Here is an 18269-nt window from a genome sequence, read left to right on the forward strand (position 1 = left end):
AGAGAGAGAGGGAGAGAGGGAGAGAGAGAGAAAGAGAGACAGGTAGAAAGATAGGCACCGGCTGCAGAGATAAAACTGCGGTCAGCAAAAGCTCACCGTCATGAAGGGGGACGAGCTGAAACTAGAATGCAAGATTAGCATGTCTTAAAAGCTGATGAGGCAAGTGGCCTACAGAGATTTCATGAATAATGTGAGGTTCATGTGCAATGTGAGAAGAGGTTGATGGGGCACACCACACTTTACTATTTTATCTTTATAAAGTATTTTTACTACTTTATCCATTTCACCCCTGACAGACTTCTCCCAACCATTCCCATAATATAACAGGTGGCAGGTGGTGTCATTTTGTGCCTATACTGGGGGAGTGAACATTGGTTATATGTAATTAAACATGAATGGGGCTATCTAGGCTTAAACATTTATCTTGAGAGAAGTGTGCTTGCAGAATCAAATTGTCATGCTGAAATTTCACAGGGTAATTTGCTAATATCAGTCGACGAATAGCCCATAATAACTGTGACATTTTACTGGAGTACCCATGGAGAATGCCTGTGGAGTACGCATGAGTCCTGGGGAGTGCTTGGGTAATCTGAGTGGGGGTAAATTGAGCATGGCCATGCTCGGTCACTCACTCGATGGCGGCCTGCTGGAGCTTCTTGGCGCGGAGAAGAGCCTCGTCGCGCTCCTCGTTGGCCAGTCGGAGACGGGCCATCACAGCCTGGTCACGCTCCCTCTGGGCCTTATAGATCTCCTCCACCAGAGCTGCAAGGACAGACAGAGAGAGAGAGAGAGAGAGAGAGAGAGAGAGAGAGAGAGAGAGAGAGAGAGAGAGAGAGAGAGAGAGAGAAGAAAGAGGGGGAAGGAGAGAGATTGGATGAGATGAGGAGAGGGTGACCAAAGTCAAGAGGGAAAGAAAGTCAAGGTGGAGGAAAGAAAAAAACAATGGAAAAGTAATAAAGACCAAGAATCATGGAATGAGGAAATGTGGAAAACCAAAAGAGAGGATGAAGGTATGTGTCAGAAAAGAGAGATTGACACACAGAAAGAGAGGAGCAAGGGAGCAAGAGAGGGAAAGAGGGATAAGAGAGACCGTGGAAAAATGGTTATTACTCTCAAAGTGAGGTGGCAATGGCGACTCAGCAACACAATAACGGGGCTAAGCTTCTCCAGTGGAAGGTTATTGCTGCAGAAACACAGTGGCATAGGTATTAACCATTGAGGAGAAAGAGGGACACAGAGAGAGAGAGAAGAGAGATAGAGAAATAAAGAATGAAACAGAGAGATGGAAAGGCAGAGAGGAACAGAGGAGAGGGAGAGACAGAGAGAGGGAGGGAGAGGTGGCAGAGCGCAATGGACTCATTTTGAGGTGCTGGTCCCCTCTGAGGAGTGGACGTGACGTGCCCAGAGCAATAAAGTACGGGTGCGACTCCAACACAGGAGCACCTCAGTGTCCCTCCAGTGGGCCAAGGAATGGGAATATTACACGTGAAGGTCCAAAAAATGAAGAAGGAAGAAATGGAAAAAAAGAAAAAAAAAAAAGGAGGACATGAAATTGCACAGGATTGGGGTTATGAAAGTTCTACCAACATCTACTACATCTATCGAGAGAGAGAAAGAGAGAGAGAGAAAGAGAAAGAGAAAGAGAGAGACTGAGTACTGAACTTATTCTACTGGACTTCACATGGTAGTGAATAGTGAAACAGATTTTTTTTCAGATGGCATCTTTAGGTTTTCAATACTACAATGGCTCACACAGTTCACATGTGAGGTGAAATACGGAAGGAGTTTGTACAGATGGTTGTGTCAACTAACAAACTCCTTCTACAGGGGAATGCAGCCCATACAAAAAAGAATCTCATCGGCCCTAATGGCAGACTGAGAGCTGTTGTCTGAGGAGGTCCACGCTGCCATCCTCCTCCATTATTAGTATGATTTGCATTCTGCATTCGTCGCTGGCCACCTGACCCACTAGCCCGAACCTGGGGGCCGCGGCGTGGAGCGGAGCGACGGCTGGCTAAAACCCACAAGATTTCGGAGATTACTAAACTGTCTGTGGCTCCGCCGCTAATCTTGCCGAACGGGGGACACGCGGATCCATCAGCGCCTAATTCCCCCTCCTCTGCTGGCGGAGGGGTGGAGGAATGATAAACAGGGGAACGCAGAGCTAAGCCACGACAAAGTTCACTAAGAAAATCAATATTGCATTTTAGCTGGAATTTGCTCATGAAACGCCTCCCCTTCTCCTCTCCTCTCTTCATGCCTCATTGCTAATCATATTAAAATGAGAATGGCTAACCAAATACATGTATCCTCTTTTTTTTATTGTTTAACGAACAATTGGCGGACTAATTGTGCCTCATATATGTCTTGTGGTTTTCTTTTTAATTACCGAGTCAGAAGCTAAAAAAAATGAGGATGGTATAAAAAGAGAAGCAATTACCAAAAAGATCCCCTGTACAATATTTAAATATTTGTACGGTGCAAGCTGGGTGCTGTTAAATTATATTCACAAATATTATTAACTACTGTGTAAGCAAGTTCATTTTGACCCTAAAGTTGTAGGCAAGATAAATTGCTAATTGTTTACAATATTGCCCAGACACTTTAATATTTATTTAAAGAATCCGTTTGGATACAGTCAACTGTAGTAATACACTGAGTGCAAAAGGAGCAATTATTTAAAAAATGTGAGACCATTCTCTCTCTCTCTCTCCTCTCTCTCTCTCAAAAAGGCATATTGGTTTGTGGACACGGACTTTGGGATCCTAACTTCTTAGCTCTGCAACTTTGTCTGTCATACTGTCTTTTGAATGTTCCTATGAGCTTCAGGGCTCACACATGGCAGCACATCCTGATATGCTGGGCCATTGGTGTGAATGACTGGGTCAAAGCACTTCCCTCTGGCCCTCCTCTGCTTGTACCTCCAGCTCGATCGCAGGCCAGTGCCTCCATCTGGCTCTCCTGCAGTTGAGTGTCCAGCAGCTTGGTCTCAAGCTCCTTCTCCCGCAGCGCTAGTTTGTCCTGAAGCTGTGGATCCCAAGAACAGAGAGAGAGAGAGAGAGAGGAGAGAGAGAGAGAGAGAGAGAGAGAGAGGAGAGAGAGAGAGAGAGAGAGAGAGAGAGAGAGAGTGAGAGAGAGAGTGAGTATGATTGTGAGACACAGAAAGAAAGAGTGAAAACACATGACAGGGAGAGAGAGAGAAAGTTGCAGAGGAGAGTGCTAAGCTTGCAGCAAAATCTCCACTACTTAAATCATCCAGTGAGTGCTAAATTAACATATGAATAAATAAATAAATGAGAACAAGAACAAAAACAAGAGCATCAGCCAGCTGAGTGCATGGAGTGGTCATGCCAGGCTTGGCATTTTCTGTCAGTGCTAAGAATTATTCAACTGAATCACAGACACTCACTAGTCCTATCCATTGTGCTATTTTCAAGATTACCGATACGAAAGATTTTTTTTAACAATAATACAAAAAATATCCAATGAAAAAGATGTCCATGGGGTCCACTATAAATCTAGGCCCGAGTGATATTTTACTAGCGTTAATGATAGATTTAACCTCCTGTCTCGATTATTTTGCCCGGCGCTTGTGTCTTTTTCTCCCCCCCCCTTAACACTTTGAAAACATGCTCCAGTGTGAGTCCTCTCAAGGCTCTGCCAGGACAAACAAGCTCTTGGGACGTGTTCCTGCCTTTCTGTCAGGAGTCACAGCCACTTGCGAAGCCCGGGGCATCAATTACTCTGGTTTTCAGAGCGCGGCCCCTGCCGACTCCGGGCGGGCAAGCCAGGGACGTCTCGCGGGCAGCAGCACTGCAACCGAGAGATGTCCAGACCAAACAGCGGAACATCCATATTATTCGTCCAGGCGACCATTTTCTTTTCAAACATACAGTGTTCAGGGTAAATGTTTTTCGGGGCGCGTGCCTGGAGGTCTCTTTTGATGGCTTGTGGGTAGTATTTAGGAGGAGAGGAAAGAGGCGAAGATGTTTAGGGTTGAGTAAATGGAGCGTGTTTGAAAATGAGGAAATTTTTCACCCACTGAAGACTAAAAGGTCTTTTTTTTAAGTGTCAGGTTGAACAGCATTCTGTGAGTGAATCATGGGTTATGAAATCATCTTTTACAAAGAGAGAGAGACAAAAAAACATCTGAAGACCACAATGAGGAAAATGTATCATTGAAACAGGGACTTCCTGTTGACATTGTTACCATGGCTACCCTCTTCTATTGCTGTCCTCATACCAGCTTTCCCCACTGGTTACCAGATGAACCCCATAGCAAATTAAACACACTCTGACCTGAGACCAGACTTTATGACAGAACATGTTCAATCCTTCCAGAGGTCTTTGGAGAAAAAGCAAAAAAGCAAAGCAGAAAAGCAACTATGCCGACCATACAAGGCTTTTTCCTAAAGCAGATTTCCTTCACAGCAGTTTGATAACACAACCCAGTGACAAGTTAGTCATCGACATGACAACTATGGGTCTTGGACGTTATTGAGACTTCAAGTAAGCGCATAACTCCAGAGACAACCACATACAAATATTAGATTTAAAAAAAGGCCAGAAGAATACAGGCCCAAAGCTCTAAATGTCTGCTTAGTGAGGGCTGATATGACAGAGAGGAATATCAGTTGTGTTTGGAGTAGACTTTTTCTTTGAGAGGGTATGTGTACACTGTTGAAATCACAATTCCAGTGTTAACGCCTTTGAACCATTAAATAAAAAAAGACTTCTCAAATCCAGTAATCTGGAAGTAAAAGTATAGCTATCCTGACATTCTCCTCCAAACAGTGAAAACACACATACACACACACGCACACACACACTTATATATTTGGTTAAAGCTGCAGAAGGCACATACGTTTTGGGATTAAATCAGTGATCCGCCTGCACAGGGACACTCCACTGTCTCATACTGTATTTACCTTTTTATTGAGGTCTCGCAGAGAATCCAGCTCTTTGAGCAGGAAGGCAATGTTCTTCTCTTTGTCCAGGGCTGGGACGAGCCGCGCAGAGTCACCGGAGCTGACAACCTTCACGCTCTCCAGGACCTCCGGGGAGCACCTGGAGTTAAAAAAGACAAAAACTTCATTACAGCGGCTGCCATATTAAAGCTCAGAGCGGGGCGATACAAATGAACCGTGCTCACGCCTTGGCATGCATTTATCTAATACACATGGGATGCAATTTCACTCTTTCCCTGCATATTACAGTGCCTTATTTACTTTGTAATATTAGGCAAATCATACAGTTGACCTTTAAGGTAATATTGAGGTATTACCAAAGTGTATTTCTGGGTAAATTACTTCCCTCTTGTAGCCAGGAATTTGATTCATTTCTTATTAAAAGATATGTAGAGAATGCAAAGGCTCATATATTTATCAGAGGACTGTTGAGGGCTTTGCAGGGTTACCTTATTTCAACTCATTCACAATGGACTGGGAGCAACGGCAGGTTCTAGCGGTGTTAAAATAGACATGTGACATTTGTTTCCCTGCAGGGCTGCAAGGGGCCAAGCTGTAGTAGATTACACTGTTTAATCCTTTCTATGTAATAATAGTCCTCAATGTAACATATTACATAATTTCCAGCCTCCGCAAGATGACAGACAAAGCTTGAACCACATTATTTACTTGGAAGAACACAGAGCAATACTGAGTCATTTGTATTCGATCATAATAAACATGGGGCTCAGTCAATTATATTATCAATCCTATTAATGATTATTGATGATAATGATTATTAATGATTTTTGTAATGATATTAATGATTTTATTTAACTTAAAAATCTGTTATATATGGGTAATAACTCCATTTGGAATGCACCGCAACTACTGTACAGTAGTACTGATAGATGTACTGGTGACCGAATAATAAAATGCATTGTGAAATGTAGCTTGCAAGAGTGTTCATATAAGTGTCCATTGCACATGGAATGTAACAGACTCCTCAAACTGAAAATAAACACACTCCCAAGAGTACAAAAATAACTGAAATGGAATTGAAATTACGGTCAAGATGATTTGAATAGGATTTAAAATGAGCTGTTGTATGTCTATGACTACTCCTGAGGTTCATACAGTGATGACACTAACATGACAGTGTAAACCTTGGGACAGAGAGTTCAAGAGTGATCTGTGCCTGAGCTAACCTGCGGGGAGGTGGTGCACTGGGCACCTCAGGCACACAGAGAGGGTGTCTGTGGAGAGGGCTCTCACTGTGGCCCTCTGTGCCAGGTGTACTACCCTGGACCTCTGGAGTCCGAATCCTGGGGATACTGGGCCTGTCCTGGTCCATAGGTCTGCCCGCGTCTGGGGACCTGTCCCTGGGGAGGGGAGAGGATCCTCTGCCTGAGGTCTTTGGAGGTTTGGGTGGTGGAGGAGGTACTGCAGAGCGGACACAATGGATACGATAGTACATTAAAACACAGTGGGAAAGAATTCTTGAATTGATGAGAAAAAAACATTTTAAAAACACACCTGTCAAATATATGAATATATATTTTCACAATTTTATTATTTGTCTGTCATACTGTCTTGTATGACACTAACACAACACAGTAATCTCCGACCCATGACACATTACCTAATGGTTAACATTACTATACCACGTCAATTCAACAGTGCATGATGCAACTTGTTCAGAAATATTTGAAAGGGCAGGGAACAAAAAACTTTTGTCAATACTACACACACACACACACACACACACACACACACACACACACACACACTGCTCTCCATGAAAGGCCATGTGTGGAACAAACAATCCAAACATAAATCTGTTTTCCCTGCCAGCCTGTTTTGGCACCAAGTCACCCAATGATTTTACCAATATACCCTTAAATGTCGATCCCCTACAACGCCGATAAATTTCCAGTACGACGCCAAGAAAGACCCCTGAAACAAAATCGCTACGTGGATCACAGAGGAGGAGAAAAAAAGAATAGAAAGAAATGTGTGTGAGCCACACGTGGCGGGGGAAATTTTTGGGATAGCTGGTGACTGGTGTGCACATTCCCCTTGAACTCTGTCAGCCGTGCTTTTGAAATTTTCCAAAGGGGTTGGAAGGGGGTGGTGGTGAGGTTCGGCCTCGGAGAGGGTGTAAGGAGCCCACTGCGACAGGACAGGACGGCCAGAATCGAGCACCGCTCAAAATAGAAACAATCCCGTCTCTCCCTCAGAGAATAAAAAATGTATTAAGGAGGAAAAAGTAAAACAAAACAAACAGACAGACAGACAGGCAATCTAAAAACAAAGCAAAAAGAAAGTGTGAACAAGAGCTAGATTAATCACTCTGACATCAATGCAATTCAAATTGAGTTCAAATTCAAACATGGAACTGTTCTGAATAAAGTACTGCTGCTTCAAAAGCAAACCCTTGAATAAAAAAAAAAATATGACAGGAGGAAAAAGAAAAAAGAAAAAAGGGAGATGAAAAAAGAAGGGAGACATTTGCATTAATAAGTGCAATGTGGCACTGGGGCCACAACAGCATGGCCACCTCAATGTCCAAAAGCAGAGGCTTAGCGGTGACAATAACGCTGCTGAAAGGTCAGGGTTTGAAGTCGAGATCGGGGAGGTCTGCCTGCTAGCTTTGTTGCTAAGGCCTTGCTCTCAGGATTGTGGGCAGAGACAGTTATTAGTATTCCCCCGGAAGAGCCACCAGTGCAAACACCAAATTCAAACCATGAATAATAACGCGAAACGCGCTTATATAACCCCCCTATCCCACTCCACCATCCCTGCCATCCTCCTTTGTCGCACTGCAAATATGCGACTTTTCGGATACATTGTCCCCCTTTAACCTGGGTTGCCTGCTTTCATTTTTTCCTTGAGCTCCGCTCTCACAAAGGTAACTAGCGACCCCCTCTCCTCCATCCCTCCTCTCCTCCTCCACCTCCTCCTCCTCTGACATACGAGTGTGTGTTTAAACTGGTGCTTTCCACACAAATGCAATGAGCCAGCATTTAAACTTTGGGCTGGGAAAAAAAAGCAGAAGAAGAGGACAATCTATAGTCGAGGTCTTTGGCAGGAAACAAAAAAAAACTCACAGAGAACAGGAAGGTATTTGATTTGTTAAAAACTGAGCACAAAGTCAAGAAAACATCAAATCATCTCTTCTATTCAGTTTTTAAACCTCCCTCAACTTCATAACTCAGCCTTCTGATTGCCGCGTCGGCAACCAAACAGACTCTCCAAACGTGGCAACGAAAGAAAAAAAAAAAAACTCCGCAAAAAACAACCCATTAATGACCACATTATTGGCGTCATTAAAAACCTGTTTGGCTAGCAGCAGCTTGGAGTGCGTCTGGAGCGATGCTCCCTCCAAATGTATATTTGAACGGAAGAGATGGATGTATTTACATATCAGGAGCGTTTGGTGAAGGCTGGGTAAATACTGTGTTTATCTCTCATTGTTTTTCCAACCAGTTTATCTAAACAGTGGCAGGGGAGGCACAGGCGTCAGGCCCAAGGTAAGGTTATTAGGCGCGAGGAATGCCAGAGGCCGCAACTGGTTTACATGTGTAAATAAATGTTTATGTATCGTACTGGTGCAGCATAGTTTAGACGGCATAGCACAGGGTAAACAGGCAGCCACTTTTACTAAAATCTTTTTAGACAGAATGCCAAAAAGCTTACATGATGGAGGAGGCGGGAAAACATACAGACATGTGCACAGTGCGCACACACACACACACACACACACACACACACACACACACACACACACACACACACACACACACACACACACACACACACACACACACACACACACACACATACACAAATTAGATGGATGGATGGTTTCAACGAGAGACAATAGAAGAGGGCTGAAAACAAATAAGCTGTGATGATCAGAATACAAGGTGCTAACAATACGACCACTTGAAGCCAAATTATCACGGATTCATATAAAAAGAAAACTGTGTGCATCTTAATTGTGCCACACAATAATAATTTTGAATTATTAATGTCTGCTAGCAAATATGAGATGGAATTGCCAACCAGCTGACAAAAAGATTGCTCTAAGTTGCTCCAATTCTTGCAAAGTTTGAGAAAAAGACACAACTTGGAAGCGTCTTACCCCGTGGTAGATCCTTATCGAACACCTCTGATGCACTCTGAGATGGTTCTGATATGGAGAGGGACTTAGGGAGGCTGAAACCAGGCAACACATGGTGCAAAGTTAGAGGAGAAGTATTACACAGATAACTCCTGTTGATGTTCTGACATTAAACCGGATGTTTACTGACTATATAGTTAAAGCTATGATCTGAACCATTTTCTGTCATAAATTCATGCACTCATGCTCCGAATACCTTAACTTGTCCTGTATAACCTATATAATATAGCTTTAATGATACTTAAGAGGGCTCAGCAGAGCTAGTATGGCAGAGTGGCATTGGTATATGCTCTTAATGTATTCATCACATAACAAGATTTAAATTACACACTACATTAAATACATATCTAGTTAAATGTATTACATATCTAATCAAATGTATTGCAGTAAATGATGCCGGTACAGTTAATAAATAGCAAGAGCAATGGTGCATTCACAACTCTTGGAAGTGGTTCAATGATAAGAGCAGTGTCTATATTCCACAGGGTTTAAAGGACCCAAACAGGAAAGGATACGGTCGAAGCTAAGATCAGAGGGACAGATGTAGTAGACCTGTGTTTGGCCTGCCTCTTAAATGACCTTTATCTGACAGTGAGCGGTTTCCTGGAGGCAGGCATCACAGGCACAAGAGAAAATCCTGTGGCCACAGGGAGCTGTCTGCTGCTCACTATCGCGATCATAAACAGCCTCCTCACATGGACGTATGAATCTGACCACAAGTGACCAGCACCCAAAAAGAAACAAACTGGTACTTTAAGAACGTGTTTTTGAAAACAATCCCAGAGTGCCTACCTGTGAGGAAGTGTTTTGTGTGCTCTACCTCAAAAGAATTATTGGCAAAATTATGAGTGGGTCCATAGTATATGAATGGAATTTCATAACTGTTGTCAAATCATGTTGGGTACTACGAGTAAAGGGTTAGACTGTGGGGTTTCGACTGTGCAATGTTCACAACGTACAAGGCATAACGTGAACTTGTATGCAATTTAGACCTGCATTCCACTCAAGATGAACAAATTGAATCACCAGCTGGTTTTTAAACATTGTTACAACGCTTTCACATTCAGACAAACGATCCCAACAAAGAGATCATTACCTCTGTGCAATCACCAGCCCCATGACATCGCACTAACAAACACCCTCACATATTAAACTAAAGGAAAATCATTCTTAATTGTTACATGTTGGTATAAGCCCTCCACAAACAGTGCAGAGAGAGAGAGAGAGAGAAACAGAGATAAAGAAAAAAAAATAGTGGAGCAGAAGCATCTTTACCCAAGTTGTGATGTGGTCTCCACACAGAGGGTCCTTATTGGGGAGGGTAGCCTTTGTTTCAGCTCCTCATTGACTTTAGGATTAGCTGAAAATAAATGGGGGGTGGGGGGTGAGATGGGGGGGTATGTATGAATAATTTCATAGTGGGGAAAAAAAATGCTTTTCATCACTGGCAGTCACTTTCTACTCAGACTGAGAAAGGTTATTATTAATTATAGCCTGTCAATATGATCTTGGGGTTAGTTGGCTAGATGAATGATCTTTAATAACCTCTAGAGTGGGAGAGAGAGAGAGAGAGAGTGAGAGAGAGCAAGAGGAAAAAAAATCTGGGCAGTTATAATTTGTAGGTTGAAAATTGTGCTTTAAGTCATCATCTTACCCCCCCTTTCCCTTAGTGCGGCATTCAATGGACGCACCAAGCTGCAGTTTATGAGGGGAGGACTAATGAACGACAGCAATTAACAAACTATAATCCCGCCGCGCCATCATTCTAATGCTTTTAGCTATCAGGAAAGTAAACAGCCGTTTAATGCAGCACAAGCCCTGTATCAGATCCCGCTGCTGGAACAGCCAATTAAAGTTTAGCTCCTCAGGTATAATTTAATGATGACGAGCAGGGGAGGGGGGAGGACAACGCAGGTCCATAAATGCAAGTTAATTCATAAGCAAGCAACAAATAGATGGCTGGCAATTAGGAGGAAAACACTGACATTCAAGGGATGAAGGGTCGGGGAGAAGCCTGTTGCTCAGGGTTTGTGTGTGGAAGGCACGTGCAGTGAATGGCTGCCCCCTGGTGGTAAAGCTGTTCAGACAGAGAAGAGGTCCAGACAGAGAAGGGAGAGGAGAGAGAGCACTCTTTTCTCCTCTGCTCTTTTTCTTCCCCCCCCCCCCCCCCCCCCCCACACACACACACACACACGCACACGCACACACACACACACACGATCAGGGAGCCATCTGTGATGCAGAGGCTGGATTACCCGGGGAAGATCGGCTCGGGATATTTTTGAGTCTTTGCTATGGAAACTGTGCATTCAGTCATCTACTTGCATCATGTTATTAAGCAAAATGTGACGCTGACGAAAAAGAAGGTCTTAATTCTCAATCTCAAGTTATCATTCACGTGTTTATGAACTAAAAAAAAATCTCTTCCTAAATTTGAGTGTACTCATCCTTATGGAAGAAACACATCTTCACCTATAAAACTGCGCACACACACTAAATCCTAAGAATGTCATACTTCGCACACCTCAGTGCATGTATTGTAATGAATCACATTTAGAAAAAAAATGCACTGTTTTCAAACACTGAGAAGAAGTGTACCCAACAAAAATTCCAATTTCTTCACAGACCTGTATGTATCTCTGCACATGTGAATACCAGTGTTAGTAATAAAGACAAAAAGATACACAATAATTATGTGTCAGTATGACACTGAAAAAGTCCAAGAAAGAAAGACAGAAAAAAGAGAAAGAAAAGAGAGACAGAGAGAAGAGTGTCCGTGACAGAGATGGACAGCGAGCCAGAGAGTGTGATAAATGAGAAGAGTGTGAGTAAGTGAGTGGGAGAGAGAGAGAGAGAGAGAGAGAAGGCAAAGAAAGCAAAGAGAAAAGAGAGAGGTCAGAAAGGGAGAAACGGTGAGAGATGGGAGAAAGAAGGATATTAGAAAGCAAAATGGAAACAATAGAGAAGAGAGATAATTGATGGAGGAATGAAAGGGAAACGGAGAGAGAGAAAAAGAAAGAGTGAGAGAGAGGGGGATGGAACAATTTTGAAGGAGATGGACAGAATCTAAAAGAAAGAGAGAAGCAAGCAAAGAGGGAGAGTAAAAGAGAGAGAGAGAGAGAGAGAGAAAGCGAGAGAGAATGAGAGAGCCAGAGAAAGAGAGAGGGAGACCTCTTGGGAGGTTAGGGCGCGAGGCGGGTGGCTGACCCCTGGGGCAGACGCCAGCGGAGCGTTATCCCTGCGTTGTACGCCAGCACACATCGCACACACACACACATCGCTCGCACGCCATTCAGCCACCACACAGCAAGCCGCGAACCGACAACTGGCTTTTTGTGGGAGAAACCGCGGGGTACCATTAATCCTAGTTATAGACTCCAAGCCCGGGGCTGGCCTTTTTTTATCCACTTTCTGTTGGAGGGGAGGTGGAGAAGCCGTTTGAGTTAGTAGGTATGGCTCGGGAGACTGGTAATCCTTTAACTCGAACAGGAGAAAAGTAGCTTTGCAGGGGGAGAATAGAAAAACATAGAGCATACAAACCTGACCTTTTGATATTCTCATAATTTTCTGCCAGGCACACGCAGTGAGGTGCAATGAAAAGGGCGCTTTGCCAAATAAGATGTGATTGATTTGCTGACTGACACGGTTTCTGCCTGAGAATCTCCAGAAAAAGACCCGCGGAAATTAGTATTTTCCAATAATCCCATATTACAAAGCAGAAATGCATAGCCTTCGTTTTAATAAGAGTTTGAATTCGTTCGGCAAGATAGATCAGTCCTGGAATCGTGGAAAAATTATTAAAAGCACAACGTCTCTTGGAATCTTATGGTTTCTGGATAAGGAGCCCATGAAAAAGGCGTAGTGCTTGGAAGTGTATAAAGTCAGCCAGTGTATTAAGTTTATTGACATCTGCTTGACCACTGTTATGACCAATAAAAACACACACCTTTGAATGACTGTGACTGAAATCACATTTTCAAGAGAATTATTATTTAACTACCAACAGCAAAAGAGCCTGTTTGTGACAAATTACAAATAATGTCCCCTGTCCCCCGTAAAAAAACATAACTACACTTGTCAGTGAGAGGACAAAAGCACAAAAAAACATGCCTACAAACTATGAAGAAAGAAAAAAAAGATACACATAATTTCATATCTCATTAGAAATAACTTGAGAAGGATAAATACCAACGTGCTGGCAAAGCATCTTGAGACTAAAAAGAAACATCAAAACGATGTAAGAGAAATGAGAGAGAGAAAGAGAAATAAAATAATATCAGCCTGTGATTCCTAAAGCCACTTTATCCCTCGTTTCAAACTTTTCTCACTTTTCTTTGTCCTTCATTGCCTTCCCTGTGATCTTCATTTTCTTGCCTTGTAGACTTTGAGCTAATTGCCTCAGTGGGCTACTTATTATTCATGTACAATTATTGCAGCGTAATGTCTTTAAATCCTTTTAAATGACCATTCATGCATTGCATTCATTGAGACCGCCTTTGATGTCCATCAAAGATGGAATTCTTCAAAAAGAAATATCTAAGCCCAATTTCCCTCGAACCAATACGGGTTTTGCATTCGCCCCCAATATAAACTCAATTCCATTAATTTTTTAAGCTGCGTTTAATAATTTTTTTTCCGTAGCAAAAAAGTTTCCAGATTTCACAGGCTGTCATTTGTATTCCAGCTGACTTTATGAATATTAATGGCAGTGTTAGCCTGATTAAATGGGCTTCATGCGAAATCCCCATGAATCCGCCAGCTCTGCCTTCACATCTTCCCGATTCTTTATGAATTTTGATACGGACATTAATCTTGAGAGAAACTTAAAGCAGGTTTAATTGTGCAGCATGCTTGCGGTTTTTCCCCGTGAAAATGCCGACATGAATTTATCTCATGTGGGTAAACAGATGACTTACATGGGATGGAACACTGTTGCACCTGGGAGATGAGGGAGGGGGAGGGGTTTGTGCATGCTGTTAAATTTTGATTGTCAAGGGCTTTTGTACAACACCGAACGGACTTGACTTTGAAGGGATCAAAAGATTTTGTGGCCGTGTTCCTCCCTTTCCATGAAACCACTAGTGGATACTGTTGTATTTCTCAAGAAACAGATCAATGGCCTTACCAAATCAAACATTATTTTCCTTTCAGTGGTGCATGAGGTGATCGCTGTTTTTGGAGAATACTCAAGACACCTCTGATCATCACACTCCTATGAGAAGCGTTATGATAACAGATCCTCATCTATGCTCAACAACTTCATATGCTTTGTATTGATGAAATACGTGCTAGTTGGGACATAAGAGCATAAGGTCTTCTCAAATACTTTCTCAATAGAGGAAAATGATTCCTGAGTGCATATTTGGTGATTTGTTTTGTGACCTAGGATCCTTCACAATATCCCAAGACCAGACCAACCCCTCATTCTAACTCTATAGCTCTTTGAATAGCAATGTTTGCCAAATAAAACTGGGCAAGGTGTGAAACAAATGAGCACTTGATAACATGTGCGATAAGTGTTTCGGAGGAAATCATTCTGTCTCCGTTCATGACATAAGTGTTCAGCTCCACTTGTAAAGATTCACAACAAGGTGGGAGGAAACTGAGGCCACTAGTGGAAAAGAAAAAGAAGAAATGTATCATCGAGAAAAAGAAATCTGGCCCTATTTAATAACACTAATTGAACCTTTGAACATTTCTGGGGCCTCCGAACTTTGCACACCATCCCACTTTGTATTGCAAAACACACCGAAACTGTCAAAATCTAAAAAAGCGAGTCAGGCATAATGGCCAATTCACAGAGCTTTTCGAGTACAAATATTGATCTGAGCACGTAGAACATTAACCAGCTCGAAAAGATGAATGAGGGGAAAGAGCTAGGTGCACTGTGGATTAGGTGATCAAAGCAGAGCCACAAAGGAGTCACAGAGAGTGATGTGGGCTGGAATCCACTTGGCTTGATCTTCACGCCGCTCTGCAAAAGAATGAGCCCTTTTTTTGTTTCCGAGCGCTATCAATCAAACCAACCACCTCACACTCAAGCTTTGGTGAGAGCGTTCTCAAAGGGCCCATATTTAGCACGCAATCCATGGTGCTTGATTGGCTCCCCCTCCAAAACAAAAGTTGTCTCACCTGTTTTGCCAGGTTGTCTGATTGGCTCTTAGCTAATGCTTTTAAGAGGGTCAACTACAGCAGTGTTTCTCAAACTTTTTCAGACCAAGGACCACTTAACCAATAAAAAAAAAAAAAAAAAAAATCACGGACCACCTAGCTAAAAAAAAAACAGTAGACCTACTCCAACAGTATATTACACAATTGGCCTACTCACTGAACCACCTTGCTTTTTGTCTTTGCACCTTGCTTATTGTGTCAGAGGATTCATATGATTTAAACTGGCGTAGCTTACATAGGCAGTGTTGCAGAACTGTTTGGATTTACATACAAGTTGGTTTAATATTGCAAACAACTGATCTATATTATATTTTACCACGTTTGCTCGCGGACCATTTGGGATAGCTTGCGGACCACACTTTGAGAAACACTGAACTACAGCAACCAGTTTGACACTGGTCATGGAGTGACACCATGGTGGCTCGCTGGTGCTCCCATCCGTCTTGGCAAAGCTGAATACTTTATCTCTTTGCACACTAAGGAGGGCGTCCAAACAGCCATGGCATTCAGCGGCCGAAAGTGATTGATTAAATTTCTCCCATTCGCCCGTCCAGTCCACCGCAAGATCTTAGCGTTAGCGACGGCTGATTAATCCGGCAGAATAGGCGGTAATGGTTAATCAATGGGCATTACTCAACAAACCCTGAAGTTGAGAAAAAAGCTCAGCGTGTGCTCCTGAGGCACGTTGAGAGTTTTCCCCCTGTGATTGAAATCAGAGATAGAAGAGGTGGATGATGAGATTTGAGTTCTCGTCCTTTCTGAGACTCAATCTGTGCATAGGCGAAGGGCGATAATTGAATTGAGGCTGGAGATGGTGGGGGTGCGGGTGGAAGAGGGAGAAGCCAGTATGGGGGGAGCGCGGGGTGGGGGTTGAGATCCCCATATGGATCCATCCTTGGGTGGTGTCTTCTGGGCCAGGACGCACTGATCCTCCTGCATTAAGCGCTCAGGTTTGGTGGAACGACCTGCAAAATCGATTGGGATGAGTGGCTCTTCTTCCAAAGATCCAGCTAATTTGGGTGAGAAGAACTAGGGAGCCATCCACTGAAATAACTCATTTCTTATGCATGCGAGAGCCGCATGCTTCAGTCGGCAATGGTGAGACTCTATGAAACACACAAAGGCAGACTTGCCTCCCAAAGGAACACCGTTTGGGACATTAAAAACAGCAGATTTTCAATTTCCAGAGTGCCTAATGTTATCAGCAATTTTCTAAACCTTTATTCATATAATTATATTTTGAAATCTGCAACTTCCTGGCCCACGCCTGAGTTCTGGCATAGTGCCTAGATATTTTAGGGCCGGTATTCCTTAACATAACAAACAAGGGAATTGTGTAACACTGTGTGATAATATAGCAATAGGCTAATATATGGAAAAGGATAAAGATCAGTACACAGAGCAAGGACACATAAAACATACTTTGTTTACACTGCTCTTCATTCAATTCATATGTACTCATCCTCAGCAAAGCAGTCTCAACTCTAAAAAGTCAACCAGATGAGTACAATACATCCCAGCCGCAAAAGTCCACTGTGTAGATCGTGCTGTGTGACAGAGTTGTTTAAATTCTAATACTGTTGGACGAACAGGGACAAATCTTCCTTATCGGCTAAGCTAACAAGTCAGCAAATACGGTACAGATAATCTGATATATAATTAACGTCACTCACATCACATACGCTTATTTGAATTACACAGTGTGTAATTACATCCTAGGTCTGGACATTAACAGTTGTGCCCACTCTCTGACTACAAGGATGAATAATGATTATATCAGTTGTCATATGGCAACTGTTACGATGGGATTCGTAGATTTCCCTGTCACTAGAAAAGTTAGGAAACTATTTTTACCTTACATTTGCAGAAGGATTCTAACTGAATTGATGTCTATGGACAGAAGTAGAGGGCATTCTCCCCTATTCACTGTGGCAGTCAGAGCGGTCTCACATATTTGTCTACATCTCATCTAAATGATTGCACAGCTAGAGGTTGATACTGACAGAGTGAAGTCGGCCTTATTGTAATGTCTTACACAACCCTCGGCTGATAGATACACTGTCGGAGAGCACACAGCAGCCATTTAAAGATGTGAAGGTATGCCCCGAGTGGTCAACTGCCAAAGCAAGACTTACTGCTCGAAGACAAACACAACCCAACCTCACTGACACTGTATGAGCCTGATACCGAACTGTGTCAATAACTGAAATAGGAAAAGCAAATTTAACAAGTGAGAGGGACAGGAAAAAGGCCTGCAGGTCTGATTTAAGAAATGTTTAATGATCTCATTTTGTTGATGGTGAAACACTTAACAGACTAACTTATTTGTTTAATGGCCTTTCTGATGCCTAGCGTGAAAATCTCAATGATCCTCCTTTTTTCCCCCTCCTCCCTCCACCGCAAGTCACCTCTAATTTTTCTGAGCAAATAAGCTCTAAGCTGAGATTTGCATTCATACACATTTAGGGGGGAGAAAGAGAGAGGGAGAGAGAGCAAAAGAAGCAAGTTATTTGAGGATGAGCTTAGTACGGAGCTGCATAAGGACTGGGATCAGACGAAATTTAGTTTCTTTTAGAAAATTTCACGGAATACACTAAAAACATCATTAACTGTTATGCTTCCTCTGGACCTTAAGTTGGTTGAGTGTAGGCCTACACCACATCCAAACATCAACCACTGTTTTTCATCTTCCAAAACAAAAGAAAAGCTTGACTTGTGGTTAGTAAGTGGGTGAGCGAACATTATAATTAACAAAAAGAGCAGGGGTAATACAGGATCTAAACAAAGGGAGCCTGTGCGAGGCGGATTGTGAAACCTGCGCCAGGTAACGTCTTCAGCCCTGAGCTGTTATTAGTCACTCCTCTGAGTTCACTGGTAAGCGGGGTGGGGCATTTGGGCAAGAGTCAACCGCAGGTCAGCTGGCTCTTGTGTGAGAGACCTGTGCTGACGAGGGCTTCACCTCTCTC

General features: G+C 42.9%; 1 protein-coding gene across 5 annotated transcripts in view; it reads right to left on the reverse strand.

Annotated features, from left to right (window-relative positions):
* mipol1 (mirror-image polydactyly 1) overlaps positions 1-18269 on the reverse strand; it is a 58535-nt gene that overhangs the window by 31961 nt on the left and 8305 nt on the right. For all 5 annotated transcript variants that reach the window (XM_042071230.1, XM_042071233.1, XM_042071231.1 and 2 more), the window contains 6 exons: positions 10408-10492; positions 9094-9167; positions 6155-6389; positions 4929-5067; positions 2922-3027; positions 633-762 (listed from right to left, as the gene is read on the reverse strand). In XM_042071230.1, coding sequence (XP_041927164.1) covers positions 633-762; positions 2922-3027; positions 4929-5067; positions 6155-6389; positions 9094-9167; positions 10408-10492 — 769 coding nt within the window. The remainder of the gene's footprint in view (positions 1-632; positions 763-2921; positions 3028-4928; positions 5068-6154; positions 6390-9093; positions 9168-10407; positions 10493-18269) is intronic.

This window comes from Alosa sapidissima, chromosome 19 (genome assembly GCF_018492685.1).
Source record: "Alosa sapidissima isolate fAloSap1 chromosome 19, fAloSap1.pri, whole genome shotgun sequence".
Lineage (NCBI taxonomy): Eukaryota > Metazoa > Chordata > Actinopteri > Clupeiformes > Clupeidae > Alosa > Alosa sapidissima.